The 27561-nt window shown below is 43.2% G+C and overlaps 1 protein-coding gene across 1 annotated transcript in view; it reads right to left on the reverse strand.

Moving 5' to 3' along the window:
- Window positions 1–2836: 2836 nt before the first annotated feature.
- GPR137B (G protein-coupled receptor 137B) overlaps window positions 2837–27561 on the reverse strand; it is a 44995-nt gene continuing 20270 nt past the window's right edge. Inside the window, exons 3-7 of the mRNA XM_061182132.1 lie at window positions 20854–21076; window positions 18116–18265; window positions 15568–15696; window positions 7160–7284; window positions 2837–5582 (exon numbers count right to left, since the gene is read on the reverse strand). Coding sequence (XP_061038115.1) covers window positions 5471–5582; window positions 7160–7284; window positions 15568–15696; window positions 18116–18265; window positions 20854–21076 — 739 coding nt within the window. The 3' untranslated portion in view covers window positions 2837–5470. The remainder of the gene's footprint in view (window positions 5583–7159; window positions 7285–15567; window positions 15697–18115; window positions 18266–20853; window positions 21077–27561) is intronic.

The raw sequence follows: 27561 nt of genomic DNA on the forward strand, positions 1-27561 counted from the left end.
TGCAAGTGCAAGAAGTCACCTTAAAAAAGCCCCGGCGATATCTACCAGAAGAAACAGGATTTGAGTATTCACTCACTGCTCTAGGAGCTGGGCATACAGCAGCGAACAAAACTGACAGATATCCCTGCCATCGCGTAACTTATGAATTCTATAACCTCACTAGGTTATATCTAGTTGATAGTGAGAATGCACCTAGAGGAAGAATACAGTTGACCCTTGAACAACATGGGTTTGAACTGCACGGGTCTACTTAACATGCAGATTTTCTTCAATATATATATACATATTACAGTACTATGCGATGCGTGGTTGGTTGAATCTGCAGATTTAGAACCGGAGATACGGAGAGCTGATTATAAAGTTATATGTGGATTTCTGACTACTTGGGGGTCAGCCCCCCTAACCTTCACGATGTTCAGTAATCAACTGTGTATCAGTCGAAGAGGAATAGGTAACACAGAAACCTGTCTAGTGGAGAAGGTCCCCTCGATGTGAATGAATCTTAGTTGTCTGCTTGACAGTGCCATCAAGTTGTCACAGGCCGATTAAAATCAATTAAAATCATCTACCTACCACCCCTTGGTCAGGGCAGAGTCTGCATTCACCATGCATCATTCTGATATCATTTAATTTTTCGTGCGGATTTCCTTCACAGAATATATCTCCAAATGAGTAAGTGTTCTGCTGTCCTTTAACAGGTTTTCAGGCTGCAGACCTGAAGCCCAGACTCTGGGCTAGTGAATGCACCAAGGGGATAGCACACCAAGGGTATACAGTAGCACAAATTGAATGGCACTGGTAAAGCATTATTTGGTTATCCTAAACTCACCCTTTCTATACCTCAATCAGTGCCTTCAAGGAGCACGTATGACTTGGGACTGCAAAGAAACGGGAGGGACTGTTGTAGGTTAGCAAGGGTCCTGGGAAATTGAGGAAGAAAGGTCAAGAAAGGTCAGAGTGACAGGGCTCAGCAGAGGAGAGGGATTCTGAAGCTCACACAGGCTGAGAAGAAACAGGTCATGGGTCCAGCTGGAGAGAGCAGGCAGCTCATCTCTAGTTCTGACTAGGCTCTTAAAGTTCAGAGACAGAAAGCATATTCTGGAGATAAAAGACTCTAATATTCTGAGTGGTAGGGCACAAAGCTCCAAAAGGACAGATCAGGTTTGGCGGCTAAAGAATGAATGCTGGCAAGGTATGATTAGTCTCTCGGAAAATAGGGGGTGGGTCCCAGCGACAGCTCAAGGGATAGAGATAGAGGTACGGAATCCAGCTTTAGAGGAACCAGGTAGATACCATTAGGAGCTGCTGAGTCAATGGGTTTGGACCTGAGGACTTTGAAACCCCTACTTGATGACCTGGCAGCCAGTCTCAGAACCCCACACTGAATGAACCCACATCAGTGCCCAGGCCCAGAGGAGCTGAGCGACAGGTACGGGGAATGAACACAGAGATCTAGGTTGGAGGCACACGAACATCAGCTGACTTTTAAGGTATTTTGACCCTTTGGTGCAAGGGCTCTTCATAAATACATACCTGCTAAGCGCCAAGAGTAGGGTTAATGTAAGGGTGGTGCTGTGTCCACAGACTGGGCCCACAGACTCAAGTACTGAGCCCAGGGTCTAGCACATAGTAGGTGCTCAATAAACACTGAATTCCACTTCCTTATCCTCATGGTCCCTTTAAAAAAATGTTTCCTCACTTTAATCAGTTTGTTTATAGTCTTTGAGAAGAATTCCACTATTTAGCTTGATCCTTTCCAAAAGCTCCTCCATCTGGACTATGAAGTCTTAAGTAGCATTATGCATAGTTAGAAGTGCTTCCAATTAAAAAGAATTCTCACCTATATGGAATAAAAATTAGAAATGCATATTAGATGTGTCTTTGATCAGCCCTATACTTGATCATGCAGTAATCTAAAGACACGAGAGCAAGTTTTTTTTGTTTTAAAACAAAGTTTCTTTATTTGGAAATCTTGATAGTTTCAAATATTTAGACCCATTTAGTTCTAATATAAGTTCATCTTTATGGTTAAAAAGTAAAAGCAATATTCTTGTAATACTATGTAAACGTAAATGAGGACCTTTTTCTCAAAGCACTTCTCACGCTCTAGGGTTTACTAACGCTTATTCCTTTCCTCTTAATAGGGGTTAATTGTTCAAGGCCAACAAAGAGCAGTTCTTCTAGATTTTGGTAAGAGAGAAAATTGGGGGATGCATTAGCAAGTGTGCCTGATGTAAGCTGCTAAACACAATAACCAGCATAGTCATTAGCAATGTGCCCGACACATTCAAGAAGGAACTGGCATAGCTCAGTGGGACTGGTGTGTGTATACTGTAAGAATCAAAACCTCCTCGAGTCCACAGCTCTGTGTGTTACACTCCGGATGTTTTAATCATCAGCTCAATTAAATGGGTTAATTGTAGAAAGGAAAAGGAGCCACTGAAGGATATCTTACAGGCAGACCTCATTTTACTGTGCTTCACTTTATTGTACTTCAGATGCTGCATTTTCTACAAGTTGAAGGTCTGAGGCAACCCTGCATTGCACAAGTCTATCGGCGCCATTTTTTCAACAGCATTTGCTCACTTTGTGACTCTGTGTCACATTTTGGTAATTCTCCCAATATTTCAAACTTTTTTCATTATTACTATATTTGTTACTACTATGACTTGCTGAAGGCTCAGATAATGGTTAACATTTTTTAGCAATATTTTTTAATTAAGGTACGTACATTGCTTTTTAAGATATAATGCTACTGCACACTTAATAGACTACAGTGTAGTGTAAACATAACTTTTATATGCACTGGGAAACCAAAAAAATTCATGTGATTCACTTTATTGCAATGTTTTGCTTTATTGAAGTGATCTGGAACCAAACTGCAGTTATCTCCAAGGTCTGCCTGTACACAAATCAGTTGGAATTCTTTAGACAATTAACTCCATAATTAACTCTGTTATGCATATTTCCAGCGGATGCACAGGAACATTCACATGCAGCCTTTTAGTGTTGAATCAGACTTCGCTAAATGATGGTACAAAATTTTCAGTGATACTGCCATACTTCCCCATACTTTAACATTCAAATTATGGGAGTTTTAATTTCATCATGTTGCCTTAAAACAAGAGGACAGTTGGGTATTTTAGAACCAGTAATCACCATTCCTTGCCGTCTCTTGGCCTTTAGTATTTCACCTAGGAGTAGCTTTGTTAGTGTACTTGGCAACACAAGTAAATTAGGAAGTTAAAGGAAATTTTAATTTTCCTTTCCATGCCATACACGCAACATTTCAGAGTATACGTGATCATTTACTATGAGAGAGAGTTTGTTACAATCATAGTTTTTCATATTTTAGATGTGTTTACATTACTTGTACTTTAAGGCATTACTTTTCAAAAAGGGAAGAAGAGAAAAATAGGCACTTAGAACATTTTTATCCTTTCTGATAAAAAAAATAATAGTTCAAATAATACTAGCAGCTTAATCATAAAAATAGATTACGGTTTTTATCAGTTAATGCTGAGTATTTCAATTTTCTTGCCAATAATAAAAGAATAATAAGATATTTGTATGTCATAGGATGAGTATAATGATTGCATGATGTTTTGACCTAATATTGAAGAACTGCAGTACTTCCTGAAAGCATGATTTAAAGGATTTTTAAGCATTTGCTGAGTCTGCCTTTAAATTCTTCTAAGTATCACTAACAAAGATAGTATGACAAGTAGGGTGTTCTTAAAGCCATTTAGAATAACAACTTATAATATTTTAAGGTAACCTGAATAATCAGTGCAAATTTTGCTTCAGTGTAGAATTTTCCCTGGCAGTAACTGTTTTAAATACGTGACCCAAATTCTTCCATATACTGAAAAGCAAGAATGTTGTTGTGTGTGATTATGCAGGGTGAAGGTGTTGGTACACATGAAAAACCCAATCACGACCCACTGAAAACTTGAGCTCCTGATTTTTAAATACCATCAAGATAAGAGAAGCAGACTTGATCGCTGTGAAATCAGTGCCCGGAGACAAGTTATTCCTGAAGGCCAAACTGGGAAGGAAGACATCAGAAATGGGTTTCATTACGTGGGAAGAACTTACTAATATAAGTTCCTTTTCACCTGCCCCTCCCTCTGTCCCGAGATGTAAGATTTCCTAGGCAGAGCAGAAAGATACTTTCTCTCTGGTAACAATACTTTCTCTAGTACCCTAGCCTCCCTGACAGAGCCATGTACAGTCTCCTATTATAGGCAGTTTTATAACTGCAGGCCACATATATATATATATATAGACTTGGAGATTTTAGAATGGCATTTATGGTTGGGGAACTAGTATTTCATGATGTGTTTCACTTAAATGAAAGACAACTTATAAGCAACTGTCTGGAATGCCCTTTTACATGGCTGAGAGGCAGGACCCGTGCTATAGGATACTGCAGTGCTACTACCATTTTAAACATGCAGCTTCCAGTGGGCTGCTTTCGGAGCTACTTAAAAATAAAAAGTATTATTTTAAATATGGTTGGAAACTATAAGAAAACTGTTAGGATTCCACATAGTCTTTTGGCTCAAGGACTCAGGGTTACCTGTTATTAAACCCCTTTTGAGAACCTCTTCGTTGTTCAGTAATGAATGTTCAGTGAGCTGGGAAAGGTGCAGTCTTGCTGAAGTCCTGAGGCGATGGGTATTAGATTCACTGGGCTAACAAACTGTGCAAAAATCTCTGAATACAGCAGAGGAAGTTTAATAGTGTAAGTCAATTCTATCAATGTTTTTATTAACATTATCAACTTATCACTGAAGGTATACGTTAGTGCCCTGTTGAAAGGACTACTAAATTTTGGCAAAATTTAGGAGATTCTCTGAGGAACCAACCATCTATGCCTCCAACAACTCTAAGGAGCCAATTTACCTACTGTGTGGTCTGCTGACACTCTGCTACATTGTAACTTTCAACACTGGCGCTGCGATCGGCTTTCTAGATGTCAACTGTACTTAGAGTCTACCAGGATCTGAGCGATCTGAAGAGGTAAGGATTTGAGGAATACTTTAGTCCAAAAGCCTTTAAAACAAAAAACAAACCATCAGACCATGTACTGTATACTTTTAAAGTGAATTATGCATAAAAGTCTGTGCAAACTACAACATATATTGCAGTAACATTCTCAAAAAATCCTAGTATATTTTAGCATTATTAAGTTATATAAAATACATCTTTATAAAAGTACAGAATTTTTTTGAAGTTTAAATTATACTCACTGAAACAGGCAGCCAGGCTCACTTTTTAGTACTAAAATAAGGTTTTTATCAATCTAAATTATTGCTTAGTCCTATGGAGCCATCAGAAACCTGTAACAAAGAAAAATCGAGTCCTATTTCTTAAGGAAGTGTGCCCTAAAAATTCAGCTGTCATTAAATTAGTCTTTCTGAAGATTTTCAACTGAGGCATCGTCCATGTAACTTGTTAACTGATGCTACCCATGGCTTGGTTTGTCAGGATCCAAAATTGAGTCTGGTTGTAAAGTTCCTACTTGAGCCAGGAAGCTGTTAGTTTGTTGTCCCCAATCATAGCAGTCTGGAGCAAAACTTGAAAAGAAAAAGAGAGATTTCAGTGACGTGAAACATTATGCTGACTGTTGATGACATGCCAATTTTAGGTAGACAGAACTGGGGTTTTGTATAAACTAGACAATCACAAAGCTGTTCAAAGTAGCTTCTTGAAGCCCGTTTTCCCACTAAACAGTGCTATACGCAGTGGCTAGAAGACCACCCACAAAAGTCACCTGAACTCTACAGAGCCCAGAAGTGTAGTAACACTGCAGCCAATCACTATGTATAACAAAACGCTTTAGCAACAAATTGTATCTGAATCCTAATGGAGAGTATAGCTCACTACCTGTGTGTCTTTGGACAAATAACTTCTGTGCCTCGATTTAAAAAATTTTTTTTCTGTGCCTCAATTTTATTATCTGTTAGAATGGGAGTAATATTGGTAACTACCTTGTTGGGCTTCTGTGAGTTAATACCTGTAAAATGTTTATAACAGAATCTTACTATACAGTTAGCTCTCAATAATGTACATTATTGTTGTTCTATCATCATCATTTTCCTCTGTGTAATGGAAAGGGGATCTTTTCGTCTTCCACAGAGGTAGTGAGGGCGCCCTCAGCTGTGTCTCTTCCAGCACGTGAGAGATTAGGGCTGCTCCAGCAGGTTACAGAGGGACATACCTAGCGAACAGGCAATGCCGTGGGGGACTGGATAAGAGAACAGTTTTAGGGAAGAGAGATGGGACACCTTTTGACCTCAGAGTCCTGGAGTTCACTGACTCCTTTCCCAATTATCTGTGTTCTTTACACCTGCTGGCTGGGTGACTGCTCTGCTCTCTGTTCTCGCCAGCACGATCTTTTATTCTATCATCTGACCAGGATTTCTCTGCTCGCTGATCCACTGAGAAAGCAAGGTATTCTCCCAGCTTTTCCTGTCCCTATAACAAGGACTCCTTTCAGACCTCTTTTATCGTTTTCTAAGGATTTTACTTTAGTAATAAAGAGCAGAAAAGCAAGCATATCTTTATCATTTTGCCCCAGGGGGAAAAAGAATCTACCTTAATATGTTAACGGTAGGTTTTTAAATTCACAAAGGATTACATAAGATAAGCTTTCACTTCTAAAAACCACTCAGCCTGAAGCTACCCTTTCACAGGAACAGTCCCGGGGCCCTGGGAGGACAGCAGAGTGAAGAGAGGAGCTTGGCAAGCACTAGGTCAGCCCTTTCTGCTCCTCTCGCCCCTGCTGGCCTTGAAGTCCCAGATTCACAGGTTGAAAGAGGGAACAGGCTGATCGCTGAGCAGTGGAGTGTGGCTGAAGCGTCCCTGCGCTGAGGAGTGGGAAGGGAATCCAGTAGCTACCCCCACCTCCTGTTTGCAGACCATGACCGTGGCCTTGGCAGAGGTCACAAAGCGCACGATCTCAGGAGGTGGGTCTCGACTCTGGCTGCAGTTAGTCTTACTACTCAGATGCTTCCCCTCCTTTTTCTGTTGGCCTCACCCTACCTCCAGCTCTGGGGTTTTATGTGGGCATTTCCGTTTAGTCTGAATCCATTTCATTGGCTTGGCCCTCAGCCTCCTAACCACGCCCCTCCAGCATGAACTAGGGTCTTACCTTCCCTGAAGTCCCTGAGGGGCAATGTTCCAGGCAAGGTCATCGTCACTGTCATATCTTCGAGGGTTGTCAAAGAAATAAGATCTGGGACCAAATCCATGGCTGGGGACCATTCCAGGGTTGGTCTAGAAAGACATTGTAATGGTTCAGTGTATTTTCAGACACTGTGCCTTGCACGAGGCAAAGAGAAATAACATCTCTTTCTTGCAGGAGACTAAAGATGCTCTATTCACCTGGATGGAGGCACTTGTTCAGCTGGAGTGTTCATTTCAGTTACTTTTTAATTTAAGCGGTATTAACTTTTTCTCTTATCAGTATGGACAAAATCTTCTTTTAGAGTTCTGCTTGCAGCAGTGAATTATCACCGTTTTAATCTCTTATAGAAAAACCAGACAATACCCGAATCAGCCAAACTAGACAGTCCCAAATTAGATATAAACCTGTATAATGATGTGGGTATTCACAACAAATTAAAATAATGAAATGATGAAATTTTGAGAGAGTTTCTTATCCAGTTTCTATAATCTGCTTCTCCTGTTTCTGTCCCCAAGCTGAGTTCACCTCTCAAAAAAAATTACAGTTGTCCACAGGGGATTGGTTCTAGGACCCCCCCCCACAGATACCAAAATCCGAGGATGCTCAAGTCCCTTATATAAAATGATATAGTACAATCAGTCCTCTGTATATGCGGATTCCGCGTTTGTGGATTCAACCTGGCATAAAATCCCACGTTTGTTTGACATCTTTGTACATATCATTAGTGGTCTTTTTTTTTTTTTTTTTTTGGCCACACGGTGCAGCATGTGGGATCTTAGTTCCCCGATCAGGAACTGAACCCGCACTCCCTTCAGTGGAAGCATGGAGTCTTAACCACTGGACCACCAGGGAAGTCCCTAGTGGTCTATTTAAAAGTTAACCAATAGAGTATGAAAAAAGGTTATTATAGGATGGGTATCTATATGTGAATTTCTGCTTTTCTAAGACTCATCTAGCCAAACATAGGAAGCAAAGCGGAACTTACACAAGGTGGGACACCTTCAAATTTACTATTTATAGCAGTTCAAGAACGTCTATACAAAGAATGAAGTTGCACCCTTACCTCACACATATACAAAAAGTAACTCAAAATGGATCAAAGACCTAAACGAAAAAGTAAAAATTATAAAACTCTTAGAAGAAAATATAGGGGCAAGTCTTCATGACCTACAATTTAGCAAAGGATTCTTAGATATGACACCAAAAACATGAGCGACAAACCAAAAAAACCGATAAACTGGACTTCAAAATTAAAAACGTTTTTCCGTCAAAAGATACCATCAAGTGAAAAGACAGCCACAGAATGAGAAAATATTTGCAAATCATATATCTTTACAAGGGACTTATATCTAAAATATATAAAGGACTCTTACAACTCAATAGTAAATTCCCTGGTGGTCCAGTGGTTAGGACTCTGCGCTCACTGCTAAGCACCCAGGTTCAATCCCTGGTTGGGGAGCTAAGATCCCGCAAGCCACGCAGCGCAGCCAAAGAAAAATAATTAAAAGATTTTTTAAAAAGTGGGCAAAAGATCTGAATAGACATTTTTCCAAGGAAGATATACAAATGGCCAATAAGTACATAAAAAATGCTGGACATCATTAGTCATCACAGAAATACAAATCAAAAGCCACAATGAGATCTCTATCAGGGCATCTTGACTCAAAAAGTTAGATAACAGCAAGTGCTGGGGAGGATGGCTACTGGGAATGCGAAGTGGTGCACTCGCCGTGGGAAGCGGTCTGGCAGTCTCTCAAAAAGTTAAACCTAGAGTGACCAAATGACCCAGCAACTGCACTCCTAGATGTATACCCAAGAGACATGAAGACATATGTACAGAAACTTGTACATGAATGTTCATAGCGGCATTATTCATAAGTAGGCAAAAGACGGAAACAACCCGAATATCCATCAGTGGATGGATAAACAAGATGTGGCACATCCATACAAAGAAATATTAACTGGCCATAAAAAGGAACGAAGTACTAATACATACTACAATTTGGATGAACCTTGAAAACATTATGCTAAGTAGAAGAAGCCGGTGACAGAAAATGGCATACTGTATGATCCCATTCATATCAAAGTCCAGAATAGGGAAATCTATATTCACAGAAAGTAGATCAGTAGTCGCTTGGGGGCAGGGGAATGGGGAGTGACAGATAAGAGTATGGAGTTTCTTTCTGAGGTGATACAAATGTTCTAAAAACTGTGGTGATGATTGCACATACCTGAATATACCAAAAACCACTGAATTATACACGTGAAATGGGTGAATTGTTTGGTATGGGAATTATATCTCAATAAAGCTATTAAAAAAATATATATGTATATGAAATGGATAGAGATTCTCAAACTTTACAGTGCATTCAAATCACTTGGGTACTTATTAAATTATTTAAACTGTGGATTCCCAGAACCTATCCCAGAGATTCTGAACTGGGTCCAGAACACTGCCCAAGCATCAGTACTTACACCAAGCACCCCTCGGGATTCTGACGTGGATGGCAAACAGCCACACCTCGAGTATCCTGTTACACCAGCTCTAGTGCCGCCAAGTGTGGAGGCTTGTTTATACCAACTGTATTTTGGATACAAATGGTAGTTAACGTTTTTTTAAAATGCCCCACCTACAGTATGTGCTCTTTTAAAGTCAATGAAAAAAAATAAATAAATAAATAAATAAAGTCAATGAGTATGAGTTAAATTATAAATCTCCCCCCAAAAGAATATTTGACCTTTTTCTCCAAGCAATTATAGAAGTTACAGATAGTAATAGGATTATTATTGAGTCATTAGGAATTTAATTTCTTCTCCAAACGTTATTATGCCAAGTAAAGCCACAGTGCAGCACAGAATTAAAATCGTGGACTTCGTATGCTAACTGAAATAAACAAGTCACAAAAAGAAACAAAAGAAAAATAAATAAAATAAAATCACGGACTTAGGAGCCAGGCTGCCTTGGTTTGAATCCGAGCTCTGCCTCCTACTAGCCGTGGGGATCTTGAGCTTGAGTTTCCTCATCTCAAAATGAGTATAATACTAGATTTCACCTTACAGAGCTATGGTGAGGATTAAAGAATTTAATACATTTAAAGTGCTTAGAACAGTGCCTAGCATCTATAAATGCCATAGAACTGTTAGCTATTTTTAGCAAGTTCTGTGTCTAATAATGGCATTAACCCTGGTTGTCTTGCCCAAGGGTATTTTATGAACACTGGTGCTTCACCAAGCCAGATCTGACACTCAGATTACCTGCTAATGAGACTTAACTTCCTGAGCATGATATAAAAATGGGAAAGGGTTTTCTATTTATGATTTTGTTATCATGAATTCACTCCCTCAGGATGAATTAGGAGATAATGTCCTTTAGGGCATAAAGAATCATTTTAATTCACTAACATGCTACTGTAGATGAGCAGTTACCAGTGTGGTCCACGGACTGCTGGAGGCCACCCCCCCAGATGCTTTCAAGGATTGACAAGGTCATACCTATTTACATAATTAGCATATTAAGATTCTATTTGCCTTTTCCATTGTGTTCACATTGGCACCAATGGCGCAAAAGCGGTAAAAGTGCTGGTGCTTTAGCAGATTTCAAAGCAGTGGCACCAACTGCGCTAGTAGTTACCAGGTTCTTCCCCCATTACACAATCACAGTTAGAAAAAGGTTCACTTAAGAAGGTCTTAACGAAGCAGGAAAAACTGACCAATTTTATTATAAGGAAAAGAACCTGTACACCTCTGAGCTGCAGCTACTTTTTTCATGCAACTTGAAAACTCATGACAACCATGATTTTTCAGACGTGGGCATCTGGCAGACGTTGTCTCGAAAGTGAATGAACTGAGCTGTCAATTCAAGGAAAACATGAGACAGTATTTGTTGTCACTGATCAAATTTGAGCATTGAAGCAAAAATTAAAGCTTTGGAAAACTTGTATTCCCCACCATGAGCTTGGCAGCTTCCCAATATTTAAAGATTTTTCTGATGATCAGTGGTAATATTAATGAATGAGAGAGATATTTTTTGATATTATATAATAAAAACAACTTTTGGAAGATCTGTATAACTCAATAAACCAGAATTTTCCAAATGACCAATGCATGGTATTAAATACAAAACCATGCATGGGTAAAAGATCCATTCAAAGTGCAAGGTTAAACCAATGGATGTTAATGTATAACACAACCTGAAAAGTTCAGTGATATTGTTTTAGATTCCATATTGCAGCTAACTTTTAAGAAATCACAACTTGTTGAGTTTGAGTGTATATTAAAGAATATTCACAATTATGCTAATAAAAAAGCTATTAAAATACTCATTTTTGCAACTATGTATCTCTGCGAAGCTGGATCTTCTTCATATACTTCGACCAAAACAACATATCACTACAGACTGAATGCAGAAGCAGATATGAGAATCCAGCTGTCTTCTATTAACCCAGACATTAAAAAGAGCCACAGAATTTTAAAACAATGCTACTCTTCTCACTAATTTGTTTTGGAAAATATAGTTCTTTTTCATAAAAAGATTTTATGGTAACATGCTATGGGTTTATTATTTACAATGAATTAATAAATGAGCATTTAAAATTCTTCTCACACACATACACACCTCCGAACAAACTTTTTGGAGTCCTCAATAATTTATCAGTGTAACCCCAAATAGCCAAAGCAACCTTGAGCAAAAGGAACAAAGCCAGCAGCATCATGTCCCCTGATTTCAAACTATATTATGAAGGTATATCAAAACAGTAAGATATTGGCATAGAAACAGATCAACAGAACAGTATAGAGAGCCCAGAAAGAAACCTAAGAATATATGGTCAATTAATTTACAACAAAGCAGCCAAGAACATACAATGGGGAAAGGACAGTCTCTTAAATAAATGGTGCTGGGAAAACTGGACCACTATCTTACACCATGCACCAAAATTAACTCAAAAGGGATGAAAGGGACTTCCCTGGTGGCACAGTGGTTAAGAATCCTCCTGCCAATGCAGGGGACATGGGTTTGAGCCCTGGTCCGGGAAGATCCCACATGCCGTGGAGCAACTAAGCCCATGCGCCGCAACTACTGAGCCTGCGCTCTAGAGCCTGCGAGCCACAACTACTGAAGCCCATGCGCCTAGAGCCCGTGCTCCGCAAGAAGAGAAGCCACTGCAATGAGAAGCCCGTACACCGCAACGAAGAGTAGACCCCGCTCAGCGCAACTAGAGAAAGCCCACGCACAGCAGTGAAGACCCAACACAGCCAAAAATAAATTAATTTTTTTAAAAAAAGGGATGAAAGACTTGAAACCATAAAACTCCTAGAAAAAACATAGGCAATAACGTCCTTGACATCAGTCTTGACAATTTTTGGATCTGACTCCAAAAGCAAAGGAAACAAAAGCAAAAATATACAAGTGGGACTACATCAAACTAAAAAGCTTCGGCACACCAGAGGAAACCATCAACAAAATGAAAAGGCAACCTACTGAATGGGAGAAAATATTGGCAAATCCTAGATCTGATAAGGGGTTGATATACAAAATATATAAAGAACTCATACAACTCAATAGCAAAACAAAAAACAAACAAAAACAAAAAAACCCACCACAATCTGATTTTAAAATGGGCAGAGGATCTGAACATTTTTCCAAAGAAGATGGCCAACTGGTTACATGAAAAGATGCTCAATATCATTAATGATCAGGGAAATAAAAATCAAAACCACAATCAGTATCACTGCATACCTGTCAGAATGGCTATAATCAAAAAAAAAAAAAAAAAGAAATGTGTTGGCGAGGATGCGGAGGAAAGGGAATCCTTGAATCCATGTGCACTGCTGGTGGGAATGTAAATTGGTGCAGCCACTATGGAGGTTCCTCAAAAAATTAAAAACAACTACCATGATCCAGCAATTTCTCTTCTGCATATTTATCTGAAGAAAACGAAAACACGAATTCAAAAAGATATATATACCCCCATGTTCACTACAGCATTATTTACAATAGCCAAGATGTGGGAACAACCCAAGTGTCCACCAATGCATGAATGGATAAAGAAAATGTGATACACACACACTAGAAATATTCAGCCATAAAAAGAATGAAATCTCCTGATAAACCATAATGGAAAAGAATATGAAAAAGAATACATATATGTATAACTGAGTCACTGCTGTACAGCAGAAATTAACAACATTGTAAATCAACTATACTTCAATAAAATTTAAAAAAAAGAAAAAAGAATGAAATCTCGCCATTTGCAAAAATATGGTTGGACCTTGAGGGCATTATGCTGTGAAATAAGTCAACTAGAAAAAGACAAAAAGAAAAAGGTAAATACCATATGATCTCACTTGTATGTGGAATCTAAAAACAAACCCCAAGCTCACAAATATAGAGAACAGACTGGTGGTTGCCTGAGGTGGGAGGTGGGAGGTGGGTGAAATGGGTGAAGAAAGTCAAAAGATACAAACTTCCAGTTATAAAATGAATAAGTCATGGGGATTCATGTACAACATGGTGACTATAGTTAATACTGTATTGCATATTTGAAATTAGTTATAAGACTGGATCTTGAAAGTTCCTACTGCAAGAAAAAAAACTGATAAGCTATGTGTGGCGACACATTAGTTGGACGTATTGTGGTGATCATTTTGCGATATATATAAATATCAAATCGTTACACTGTAAACCTAAAACGAATATAATGTTATATCAATTATACCTCAATAAAAACAAACAAAACAACAAATAATAATGTATCAGTGTAAAGTGTCCTGATGCCAAAAAGTTTGGGAACCACTGCTCTAGATAATACCCTAAACAGTAAATATATTCAAACACAATAGCCAAGTAACTCTGTATACATACACAGAGAGTGTGTTAAGGCTGACATGTTTCCCTGGACAGTGAGATCTAAGAGTACAAATGAGACCATCCCTATTATTCTGTATTCACGTAATAAAATAGTACTTTGAAACTCAACCAGGATGATTCTTTATACTATTTCTTTTTTTTTTTTTCTTTCATTTTAATCAACAGAGATGTGATGGAAAGAACATTAAATATCAAGAGGAAAAAAATAGTACTTTGAACAACGGTCTTTCACCCCTTAGGACTCAGATGTGCGCTCTCTCCTTCAGGCTGCCTTGGGTTTAGGGAGTGTAGTTCCTAAGCCTCCGTCACACTAGGAAGTGGTGAGAAGGCCCATGGAGCCGAGGAGAAGCACAGTGAGCTCAGGGATATTTGTTAAGAGGCTCTTTCCAGAAAGCTTCAACTGTCTGTCTTCAGAGAAAAAGAAAACAAGGCACTAGACTCTGGCCTGGAGTCCCCTGCCCACCTTTACCCCATGTTTCTCTGCCACTGATGGGGAAGCATTTGGGTCTGACTTTACAGAAGCCTCCAGGTGTTCCCAATGCCAGTAAAGGTCAGACAGCACAGAACTGCTGTCCTGAAGCTAAAAATAATAAAAGGCGAGGAAACTGACTCTCAGATCTAGAAAACAGTGCCCACACACTCTGTCTTCAAGGGCCCATTGGTCAGGCTGTGCTTCTCCACTACCCACCCTGCTCCAGTGTTACTTTTTGGGTCTTTTTTTCTATTCCTGGCTCACTAGTGACTATCCAGAGATGAATAAGAAAACAAAACAAAACAAAACACAAGATAAAACACAAAACAGGTTGGTTACTGTATCTATGCTTTCCCTGCCACCCACACTTTGCTTACATTGGCCAAAAACCATTCACTATACTTTTCTGTGGGCTTCACAGATGAGTGATTCAAAATCCTACCACTAGCTATGGATGGAATAATTCAGGGAGCAAAGCTTCCAGGAGCCTCTTCACTCTACCGGGTTTGGCATTTTCTGTCCCGCCCCCATAAAGACATTTATATGAAGCTGGTTGAGCAGAAACGTGACCAAACTGGGCGAGTGACTTTAGCATTCTTCACAATAAGGTTGTGTCTCCCTATCACTCCACCCCCTAATCACCATCCAGCACAACACAGGGGTGAAGAGCTGAATTACCATTCTATTTTCCTTTGCTAAAATAAAGCTTCTATCTTTGGTTCACAGCAAGTCAAGGCTCAAATACTAGTGAGGTGGCTGTTTCATTAGAAAACAAAGTTCATCACTGTCCTCAGGCCTCAAGATGCAACTTAAATTTTTTTTTTTGGTAAAATAAAGCTAAACTGAAAAACAAATTTCCCTCAAAAGATACTTAAGGGAAAAGAAAGTCTCAATTAAATAGACAAGGAACTTTTCATATCAGAATAGGATGGAAGAGGCTCTCTATTGAAAAATCTAAGAAAAAATTCCAACTGTATGCTTTGTGATTAGAATTAGGAGATGTTTTCTGCAAATACAAAGTGGTTTACTTACAAGGTCCTTCGCAGAATTTCTAACTCGAAAGAAGTAGACTACTAAGGTGGTAGGTAAGAGTTCCCACACAAAGAGGACCACTCCGAATACTATGTATCCGGCATCTCCCAGCTGATTCTTCAAATCTGCCTGTTGAAAAGAGAAGAAAATAAGAGAGTCACTAGGTTGAGGGCAGAGGAAATAAGTTTGATTCGATTCTTTCTAACATGACAGAGACTAAATCTAATACACTGTAATTCTTTCCCCCAAAAATGTGCATGTTGAAATCAGATACTACTAATGGTCCAGACCTCAGGTGGGGAGTTATTTAAACCAGACAGGATAGATAATTATCTTCTTCAAAATATTCAAAGACAGACACTGCCAATCTCTGATGTTTTATTCCTTCACCCTCCAAGAATCTTCCTTACATCCAAATTAAGTCTCTAAGCCGATTTCCTTTTCTTCAACAACCGAGTAATGAGACTGTTGTGTTGCCTTCTCCCGATTCTTGAGAGCAGCGGATCATGTGTTGCCCTTGGGCTCACCCTTGGGATAAACGTGTCAGCTTTTAAACTTCACATTAACCACATCCTATGCTTTACCCTTTAAAGCTTTACTGCAGGCTAGATTGCCTAGAAAAAAATTCTCTTGAGTCCAGGATGTTTACCTGCCGGACCAGTGAGACGGCTGAGCGGATGTGGTGTAGCAGAGCTCTTCTCTCTGCAGGGCAGACGGAAGGTGTGTGAGGTTGTTGCTGGGCAAGTCGATCAGAAAGGCCGTCATGTCAAAGGAAGACTGCACCAACATCAAACCGTAAAGGGCCGATCCCCTGAACAGAATCCTTGTGCCTTCTCTACTACATCGTGTGTAAAGTACAGTAACCGAAGCCAATCATGCTCTGCTTCAGAAAGATTACTCTCACACTCTGCATCTCAAATTCTACTTACATGTCTCAAAAGTGTGTTGTGTGTGCTGCTTCCGTTCTACATAAATAACCCGCAACTTGGGGCCGTCTGTTTTGCTTGCTCCTAGATTATTTTGGTTGCAACACACAGACCTAGATATGTATAAATAAATAGATATCCCCAAAACAACAGAATTTTTTAAATTGTGATATTTTAAGTTCGTTATAAGCTCTTAATTGAAAGAAACGTTGAAATAATTATTTTGTTTTAAAACCAAATCTATGTTGTTTAATGGGGACAGAGTCTCAGTTTGGGAAGATGAAGAAGTTCTGGAGATGGATGGTGGTGATGGCTGCCCAACTGTCAATGTACTGAACGCCTCTGAACTGGACACTTACGAATGATTAAAACCGTCGATCGTATTGTATATTTTACCACAATAAAAATCCTCTATGTATTATGAATAAGTTTCTAATTTATCATTGTTGAACGTTTAGATCTTTATATATTTGATTTCTCACAACAGGACACAGCTTCAGCAGTGCTTTGCCCACCTCCCCCCCATCCTATATTTGTGCTGTTCGTTTGGGTGACGGGCGGCGGTGGTGGTTGTGGTGGTTTTTATCCTTTCTAATTATAACATCTTGCATGTGCCTCTTCTGGATTTCATCTTGTCCTCACAGTTTTAACTTATCACGGTCATTTTATTCTTTCCTCCAGTCTTAATTCAGTGCAATTCAGTGAAAGGTTTGAGCACTTCTGGGATTTTAGAAGTGGATTTGTCTAGAGTTGGGTATTCAGTGTTTTTCCAGGAAAATCTCAGGAGCGTTTGCCATTCAATCCAATAGACTCCTACTATAGACGTTTCTATTTCTTTATTGTAATGGCTTATCTGTGTGGCTCTTTTCCTCAGCAAACACAAACTCCTATTGGGAGGCTTAGGTCTGTTCTTTTTTGTGTCCCCAGCACTTTGCCCAGGGCTGGAGACGAAGAATCGATATTTCTCAAATGAGAGAACACTAATTCTCATTCTTTTTTATTTTGAGCTTTTGTGAACATGGATGCCAGATTATATTTCACTACCTTTGTTCATTTGTTTTATAATTTATGAATTTCTAGAATACATTATAAAAAAGAAAGAGTTTCATACTGAGATATAAAATGGGCTCTTACTAACACCTTAATATTCTTGGTCACTTTTGTCTACATTTCCTCAAATGCTGTTAGTTTACATGCTCCATTAAAAAAAACTTCATAATTTTATGTATTTTCTGAAACCTGGATACAATTTGTTTTTACCTTTGCAAATTTCACCCTTTAATAACATCATATTACATTTATATGAAAGCACATAAAAAATTTAAGTACTGCTTGACAAAAGCCCCAGAAAGTAGAAAGGAGAAGGAAGAGTGTGTGTGTGTGTGTGTGTGTGTGTGTGTGTGTGTGTGCTTCCTAGTTTTCTCAGAAGACATGTGAGCTGAACAAGGCAGGAACTATGATCCCACTTTACAGGTGAGGGTGCAGACACCACCCAGGTAAGTGACTCTCAAGGTCACCCAGCTATTTAGCAGCAGAATCAAGGAGCTTACACCTCTCTGCCACGTGGGATGCTGCAAAGCAAAGAGCCACCAATCAGGTGGCCCTCGTCGGCGCCCACTGACCTGGTCTGACACATTGTACCAGTCGTAATCAAAGGAATGGACATTCTTGCTCTGAGAAAACGACAGGATGAACAGGTTGTAGCAGGCTCGGGAGGCGTAGAGCAGGATGACGGTCACACCGACGGCAGTCACCTGACACACGGAGGATCCCTGGAAGAGCAGGAGCCATGAGAGGGGCACCCGTTCCAGGCGCAGGACCCCAGCCCCCTCCCAGAACACGGGCTGTGTTCGGACCTGCTAAAGCTTCGATCTCAGAGGCACTGCCGTCTCCTCCGAGCTTCTCCTCCACCCTCAGACCTTAAACCCAACTGCAAACCTCACCTCACGCCACACCCATCCCAAACTTCAAATTATCTTCATAGAGATGCTTCAAAACCTGGGACTTGATCTGGAGATGCCTGAAAATATGAGCCATTTGCCTAAGGCCTAGGTTTGGAAGAACAAGAAAGTCAGATGGCTTATTTGGTTAAATCTCTAAACGCCGCTGCTCAGCTCCAAGGACCCTCTCAGCTTATGAGCCCAGCGCCCGGCCCCTGGCTTGAGGACAACAAAACAACCTCAGAGGGATGGCGGCTGGCAGACAGCGCTGCTGTGGACAGTGGGTCTGGGCGGTGAGTACTTCCTCAAGACCCAGCATCTTCCAGGCGGGAGTGCTGGAGTCCCCATGTGACTCAGGGCTTGCAATTCTGTGCAAATGGGTCATTTGTGCCCCCATTTACGAAGCTATCAATTTCCAAAGTCAGTTAAATGACCCCTGGCTAGAAACGGTTAACTAAAAACCTGACATCGATTTTTGAGTTTTGTGTTTGAAAGTCATTAACTAAATCTAAGCTAGTATTTTATTTTGCCAGTGGTAGTTTATTAGCTTGTTTGCCATAGGGATCATCTAAATGGTACTTTGACAATCTAAAATGTGACCCCTCCTATAAAAATCACAATCCTGTTTTTAAAAAGCCTTCACTAGCCCTTATACAGGAGACACTATGAATAATAAAGTCAAGGCAAAGTTACGTCTAAAATTTGCCGACATTTCTCAATCAAAAAACGACGCTGCCACAGTAACTTCTGGGATTCTGCAAGAGTTCAGTCACATCACAGGACACCCTGATGAAGACTTTGTATTTTTGAAGTTGGAGGCGCAGACTTTAATCTACTGATCACTCCTGAAGACACAGGATCGTGGAAGGCATGGCTGCTCAAGTCTTCAGACCAAAGATGTTACAGCCACACGGGCCGTGAGGCAAGGAAGGCAGAGGGGGTGCCACGGGGCACAGCATCACTGAATTTCCGAAGCAGAGGAGCTGTGAAATCACTCAACTGCTTTACACATGAGAAAGCCCAGGCTCCATGGGGTGACAGGCTGGTGGGCCTGGGGTCGCACGGCCAGCCAGAGCCCAGGGCGTCTCTCCTGACCACCACACGCCACCAGGCTTCTCAGGGAGGGAGAGTCGAGGACCAGGCTGGTGAGGGGCACCTCAGAACCCCTGTTCCAGGCAGTGGACCTGCCCCTCTTTGTAACTCTGGGGGAAGAAAAGGAGAACACAGGAACCCTAGGGTGGGGGGCACAGCAGCTAAACAAGAGGACGGGCAGGAGCTGCCCTCTCCCAGTGTACGGTCAGGCCACTCAGGGTGGCTGTTCTCTTGCCCTCTGTCCATCCCCTGCCTGACCAGGGCCTGCTTCACCTACACCTACTCAGAGGACCGACCTGCCTACATACTTGCCCCAGGGCCCAGCTGGTGATTGTTCTTATCAAGGGGCCCCTCTGCTGGTTTCCCTGGTAACTAAGGAGCCCACTGGATGTCAATCCCCCCCCTTAACTGGTAATCTCCCCTTCCCCCGCCCCGGGAGCGAAGACTGCCAACAAGTCCTGCCTGCCGTCCACTGCACACGGTGGGGTGTTTCTCCAGGACCTTGCTTCACACGTGTAAGCTCCCCCATCTATTAAACCACTGACATCTCTGTTGCTGACTCCGGGCTCTTTCTTTGGTCTTGAAGCTGGTTATGCACAGGGATTGCAGGTCTGTGGGCTGCAGCCCAACACACAGCCTGTCTGGCTCCATCTCTGAACTGTCACCATGAGAGGCCTGATGTCCTGAACCCCGGGAGCAGTTCCCACTCTTAAGGGGGACCCTCTCATGGGCACAGCCAAGGCAGGGGTGAGCCTGGATCTGAGTCTCCCTTCACTACGACAGGGTGGTGGAGAGGACAGACCCCAGACCCCGGAGCCAGGCTGCGGAGACCGAGTCTTGGCTCTGCGTCTCCTGGCTGTGTAGCCCGGGGCGAGCCTCTGACCTCTTTTTGCCTCAGTTTCCCTGTCTATCAAGTGAGTGATACCTACTCCCATAGAGTCGTGAGGGTTACAGTCGTTTCCACATGCCGAGTGCTTATAAAAGTGCCGGGAACGCAGGGAACACTAGGTGTGTGTTTCTATTAATATTAGTGGCACAATCAATGCCATTGGTCCTTTAAAATGTCACTTGAACCGCTGTATCCATAAAACAGAGTCTTGGCTCTCTGCCAGCAACTCTGCACACCCCGGTACACCGCGAGCCACCCAGAGCCAACTCTCCTCACGTACAAAATTCAAGGAACTACACGGCTCCCTCTTCTGGCAACCACAACCAGGCTCATCATTTGTAGGTCAGGTGTGAGAGGCACTGGGTGAGTTCTGTTTGCAAACCAGGGAACTCTTGAGAACCAGTTTAGCAGCGGGATCTCGACCACATGTCCACCTTACCTTAGACTCCAAGTAAATGTTGGCTAAGGACATCTTGGAGATTTTGTAGAGACAGATGGACAGGGAGACAGCACACAGCACGAAGAGCGAGTCGTTGATGGCCACACGCACGGAGACGAGCCCTTTCCTCTCCCAGGTGCCCGTCTTCACCAGCACTGCACAGGTTAAATTCACCAGCAGGAAAACGAGGCTGATGAAGAGCGAGGCCAGGTAGAGGGGTAACCTGGGAAGGACCAGAGAGAGACTGAAGGCACCCTTCCACGCATGCTGCCTGTACGTTCTGGATCAATCCACAAGGAAACTGTGATTTTTTTTTGGTTAAATGCTAGAAGCAGAACATGCCAAAGTTAACACTTAAGAGCTCAGAGTTTGGGGCTGGTAGATGCAAACTATTACATTTAGAATGGATAAACAACAAAGTCGTACTGTAGAGCACAGGGAACTATATTCAATATCCTATGATAAACCATAATGGGAAAGAATATAAAAAGAATGTCTATATGTGTATAACTGAGTCACTTTGCTGTACAGCTGAGATCGGCGCAACATTGTACATCAACTACATTTCAATTAAAAAAATCAAAAAAAAAAAAAAAAAAAAAAGAGCCCGGTCTTTGGAGGGTTCCCGGATCTAAAAGACGAATCAACTACAAACTGCGCTCTCAGGAAGGTCCTTTACCTGAGCCCCGCTTCCCCTGTCCCTGGGAGGCTGTGAGGATCAGAGGAGCTGTATGTACATAGGCTGATGCACCCGCTACTCACAAGGATGCAGAGAGCAGAGCCGGGCTCAGAGGCAGGGCTGGGTTTCGGGGAGAGCGGGAAGCATCCTGCACTCTGAGAACCTGGGCAAGATCGCCCTGGGTGAGCCTTAGTGTCACCATCCGAAAGCAGACTAAATAATACCCACCTTGCTGGCTGTTTTTGCAGATCAAGTGAGATAATGCTTATAAAGGATTGTAGGGAATTCCCTGGCGGTCCAGTGGTTAGGGCTCTGCGCTTTCATTGCCGAGGGCCAGGGTTCCATCCCTAGTCGGGGAACTAAGATCCTGCAAGCGGCGCAGCCGAAAAAGAAAGGGGGTTTTACCCCCACCCCCAAAGTCATCAAGTCCGGGCAGCACCCCCTTTTGCGTGGGAACACTCACTGGCGGACAGTCTGCAGGGAGTAAGCCTCAGCCTTGGCACTCCCCTGGGGCGGAAGGGGACAGGCTACGCCACTGGCCGTTTTTAACTTGTGGTTTCTCAGAGCTACACGCCGCCTACGCGACCTGTGCAACGTCTAGAGAGAGGCTTCTCAGATTTACCAAAACCGAAATCAGTTCAAGTTTCTCTCTAGGACTGTCCATATCGTCTTTACTTCAGGTAAATATCACTCAAGAGGCAAATAAGGAACAGACTCGTTTGGCTCAAAAACAGACCATTTAAGTCGAATATGTCCGCAAGTCCCAAAGCAGAAAACCAGCAACTAAAAGCGGGCTTGAAGCTAGAAGGTAGTGTTGGGGTCTTCCAAAGCCATCACAGACTGGGACACAGAAACCTGGATGCTGGTCCCAGCTCCAGACATCACGCCACTGACAGGAGCCGGTGCAGTCACTGGTGGCAGGGGCAGCACAGCGATGGGGCAGCTGCAGTTTGCTTTCCTGCCGTCAGATGTCAGGGTGATGGAATAAACCCCCCACTTACCCAAGCTAATCTGAACGGGATTTTATGTCTTGCAGTGAATGATTTACTATCCACTGGCAAAGGCGCTCACATAATTTTCAGAACCCACATTCTGCCAAAGGAACTTGGCCTACCCCACTCCTCCTCAGCCTTCAGATCTTAGCTCAAACATCACTGCTTCCAAGAAGCCTTTCCTGACACCTCCTGCACACCCAGCCCTCACCAGACGCACGCGATCAGGTCTCCCTGAGGTCTGCTTCCCGGTCCCCTGCACTTGAACTTCGCAGACTTATCACCAGTTTATAATGAAGCATATGGACAGTGGTCTGACCACTGTACGCTCCATGAGGAGTCGAGATTTCGGCTCTTTCCTTCACCTCCTCTATCCACACTGTATACCGGAGGAGCTCAATAAACATGTCAAAGAGGAAGAGAGGGAAGGAGTCAGCCAGATGAAGAGGTGCACTCTGAATCCAAAAAGCATCAGTTAGATAACTAAACGAGGGCTGCCCTTTCTTTCCTAAACACACTCTACTGCAGCAGATACTAGATCCCCCCCCTTCTTGTGGAAACAATCTAAACCCGAGGGATTGTCTCTTTCAAAGTTAGAGAGAAAGAACTGCGGGTTCTTCCCACCGGAGCCCTGGGCTGGGGGGCCGAGGTAACAAGATGGAGAAGAGGTGGCCCGGGTCCCCTGCTCAGGGTGGCCGGGAGGACACTGGAGGGATGGACGAAGCGCACGGAAGAGAGAGTATGATCGGTACGAAGTCAGAAATGCAGGAAAGAGTATGCTTGGCTTGGGCTGAAGAGTGTTTGTAGGACTGAGCACCTTCTAGAAAAAGGCATCACCTGCTGCCCCATCACCTCCTCCGCAGGTACCCCTGCGGCCTCGAGTCCTCCCACCACCTACTCACTGACCTCAAAGGCGTGACCCTCGCCCCATCCTTCCCCCGCCTGAGCCTGTCCCTGGAGGCCCCTGGTCCCTCCTCCCCCTCGTCTTCCCCCGGGGTGACAGCATCTATGGCTCCTGCCCTGCACCCTCTTCCTCGGGAAATACGTTCCCTCCTCCGGCCTCAGTTACAGCTCCTGTACGACCACGTTCAAAAGCGCTTGTCTCACCAACCAGACCATCCCCTCAGTGGACGACGCTCAGAATTACCTCCGGCCTGCATTCCAAGATGTCAACAGTGGCCGCGCGGGAAAGACCCTCCTCCTGAGGCCTGATGTCACCACGGAGGACGTGTGTCAGCTCTGTGCCGAGAAGTTCCAGGGGGCCGACCCCGAGGAGTACGGGGAAGAAGAGCTCACCACCTCCCAGGAGACACGCGAGGCTTCCCAGTGGTGCATCCAAAGAGGGGAGTTAGGAACCTGGCCTCTGGCCTCCACGTGCCTGTGCTTGAAAAGCAGTCACCTCCTTGGGGATCACTCGGTTCAGTGACGGAGCCATCCACAGGCCGACGTGGCCAAGGGCACCTTTAGCCACGACGCCCAAGCAGGGTAGCTGAGGTTCATGAAACAGTAGGATCCATCCTTCGGAGCTGGAGAATTGCATCTGATGGTTCAGGTGTCCCGAGATCGTTTGCTGCCTACCCCCAGCCAGGTTCTAGGTTGGCTCACGTGTATGTATATGTACTAAATAAACATTTAAGGTACAAGCTCCCGAGTTCAACAGCAGGCTTTTGAGAAGACTGTCCGATGTGGTGCATGAAGGACCTCTCAGTTCAGTGAGTGTCTCCATCCATTCCTCCCTCCCTTCCTTCCTTCCTTTTTTTTTTAATGAAGAGCCTTTGTTTTACGAAACCTCCTTGGGCGGGGGGCAGTTTGCACAGAGGATGAGGGTCTCGTATCAACATAACACAGGTAGTTACAAAAACATGTTATTGTACTGTGTAAAGATGCATAGTCATCTAATTTGGTTGGCTTTGTACCTTGTCCCTTTTTAAGCTTTTGCTGTACATCTAGAACCCTCAACACATACTGTGTTGTACTTCCTTTTGTAAATGATTTTTTGAATGGAATTTTGCACATAATACATTGTAATACTGTATGATAATCATCTGTGAAAATAATCCTTGAAATATTTTTTTAAAAAAAGCGCTTGTCTCGAGCCACTGCCTCTGTCCAAGTCGACTCACGTTCCAAACAGCCTCCATTGAGGCCCACGTGCAAGCTTAACTTCTAATGTTCCTCCTCCTGCACTCCCCAAGTTTTCCTAATACAGCTGTCCCTTGGTATCTGCAAGGGACAGCTTCCAGGATCACCAGCCAATACCAAAATCCAAGGATGCTCAAGTCCATTACAGAGAATAGTGTAGTACATGTCACATAAGGGACTGTCAGCCCCCTCCCACCCTCCAGATCTGCATGTGCGGAATCTGTGGATACGGAGGGCTGACTGTAAACTATTGCTACTTTAAACTGTCCTTCTTAGAAGCAACATCATTCCATGGTAGACTCTGAAGTTCCAGACAAATAGTCTGGCAGAAACATGAACTGAACTCCTCAAAAGTAGTGAAGGGACAGACACAGAGAACAGACTTGTGATTGTCAAGGTGGGGTGGGGGAGGGATGGATTGGGAGTTTGGGACTAGCAGATGCGAGCTATTATATACAGAACGGATAAACAACAAGGTCCTACTGTATAGTACAAGGAACCATCTTCAATATCCTGTGATAAACCATAATGGAGACGAATATGAAAAAGAATGTGTATATGTATAACGGAGTCACTTTGCTGTACAGAAGAAATTAACACATCGTAAATCAAATATACCTCAATAAAATTTTTTTTAAAAAGCAGTGAAGGGGGCTTCCCTGGTGGCTCAGTGGTTGAGAATCTGCCTGCCAATGCAGGGGACACAGGTTCGAGCCCTGGTCTGGGAAGATCCCACATGCCGCAGAGCAACTGGGCCCGTGAGCCACAACTACTGAGCCTGCGCGTCTGGAGCCTGTGCTCCGCAACAAGAGAGGCCGCGACAGTGAGAGGCCCGCGCACCGCGATGAAGAGTGGCCCCCGCTTGCCGCAACTAGAGAAAGCCCTCGCACAGAAACGAAGACCGAACACAGCCAAAAACTTTTTTTAAAAAATTAATTAATTAATTAATTAAAATTATTTTTAAAAAAAAGCAGTGAAGGGCTTCCCTGGTGGCACAGTGGTTAAGAATCCGCCTGCCAATGCAGGGGACGCGGGTTCGAGCCCTGGTCTGGGAAGATCCCACATGCCGCGGAGCAACTAAGCCCGTGCGCCACAACTACTGAGCCTGCGCTCTAGAGCCCGCGAGCTACAACTACTGAGCCCACGTGCCACAACTACTGAAGCCCGCACGCCTAGAGCTGGTGCTCCGCAACAAGAGAAGCCACCGCAATGAGAAGCCCGTGCACCGCAACGAAGAGTAGCCCCCGCTCGCCGCAACTAGAGAAAGCCCGCATGCAGCAACGAGAACCCAACGCAGCCAAAAATAAATAAGTAAAATTTTTTTAAAAAGCATTGAAGGGAAACAGCAAGATCAGATGAAAAACAAAAACAAACACACAGCACACAAGTCTCATCACTTGTATCTTGGCCCATGTACTATCGCCTAACTTTCTGAACTTCAGCTTCCTGGGATACAAAAGGAGGATCAAAACATACACTTTCTGAATTTTAAATAAAAATCTTTGTAAATTTAAGATGATACATGTTTAAATAAAATATGTACAGATTTTTACATCTTTGTAAAGTAACAAAATAACTAAAATTTCATTTTGACTCTAGAAGGTAAGTGGCCAAAGCCACCTTTCCAGAAATGTTTACCCAGGCAGCTGAGCTCTCCCAGGCAGGGACATCAGGACACCTTGACTCATGCGGTGCCCATCTCACATCTTCTGAACACCTTGTCTCCCTTCCCCCTCTGCCCAAGGCTGACCATTCTTGAATTTTGTTTTATGTTTTTTTCTATATAGCAGGTTCTTATTAGTTCTCTATTTTATACATATTAGTGTATATATGTCAATCCCAATCTCCCAATTCATCCCACCACCACCACCCCGCCCCCTGCTTTCCCGCCTTGGTGTCTATACATTTGTTCTCTACATCTCAAGGCTGACCACTTTTTTTTTTTTTTTTTAAGTCTTTATTGAATTTGTTTCAATATTGCTCCTGTTTTATGTTTTGGTCTTTTGACGTGAGGCATGTGGGATCCCAGCTCCCCAACCAGGGAGCGAACCCACACCCCCTGCATTGGAAGGCGAAGTCCTAACTACTAGACCACCAGGGAAGTCCCCCAAGGCTGACCATTCTTGAAGCCACTGGGGTTCTTTGCTGCCGGGAAGTCAATAGGCCTCTTTGAAAGCTTGGGGAAAGCGATGGACCCGCCCCACCCCCTCAGGAAAAACACGCATATCTACCTCCTGCTATCAATTCGGCATGTGATTGAAAGCCTCCTCTTCCAGATTACGAGTCTCTCCTGCTCAGCCCTGCATGGGCCTCGCTGGTGAGTTCCAGAAACAGAGCCCGCCAGCAGTCGGCAGCCAGGGACTGGGGGTCAGGCCACCAGGGGGAGGGGGCAGGGCCTCGGGGACAAGGCTCTACCAGAGCTGCACCTGCACCCAGAGGGTAGGGAGGGGGATGTCTGGCCACGCAGGTATCTTTAGGAAGCTCGCCTTCCTTCTGCTGAGGCCCTTGACCTCGCAAGCGCCTCGGAAAGGTTTAGACACAGCGTGCGCGACTTAGACTTAATTCCCCTCTCCGTTCTCCCTGGTTAGGAAAGGCACCAGACTCTTGTTTCTTTTTTTTTTTTTTTTTTGGCCATGCCACACGGCATGTGGGATCTTAGTTCCTCGACCACGGATCAAACCCACGCCCCCTGCAGTGGAAGCTGGGAGTCTTAACCACTGGGCCGCCAGGGAAGTCCCTACCGGACTCTTGTTTCTTCTAATCAAGGCCAATATGCTGCAAGGCCTGCTAAGCGGTGATTCAGTGAGCAGTGAACGCGACACCCAGCAAGCAGGCCGGTTTCGGGCAGCTCACAGAGGAGTGATGTGTGCAAACCTCGAGGTCACCTGCTGTCAC

Source organism: Eubalaena glacialis, chromosome 1 (genome assembly GCF_028564815.1).
Source record: "Eubalaena glacialis isolate mEubGla1 chromosome 1, mEubGla1.1.hap2.+ XY, whole genome shotgun sequence".
NCBI classification, from domain to species: domain Eukaryota; kingdom Metazoa; phylum Chordata; class Mammalia; order Artiodactyla; family Balaenidae; genus Eubalaena; species Eubalaena glacialis.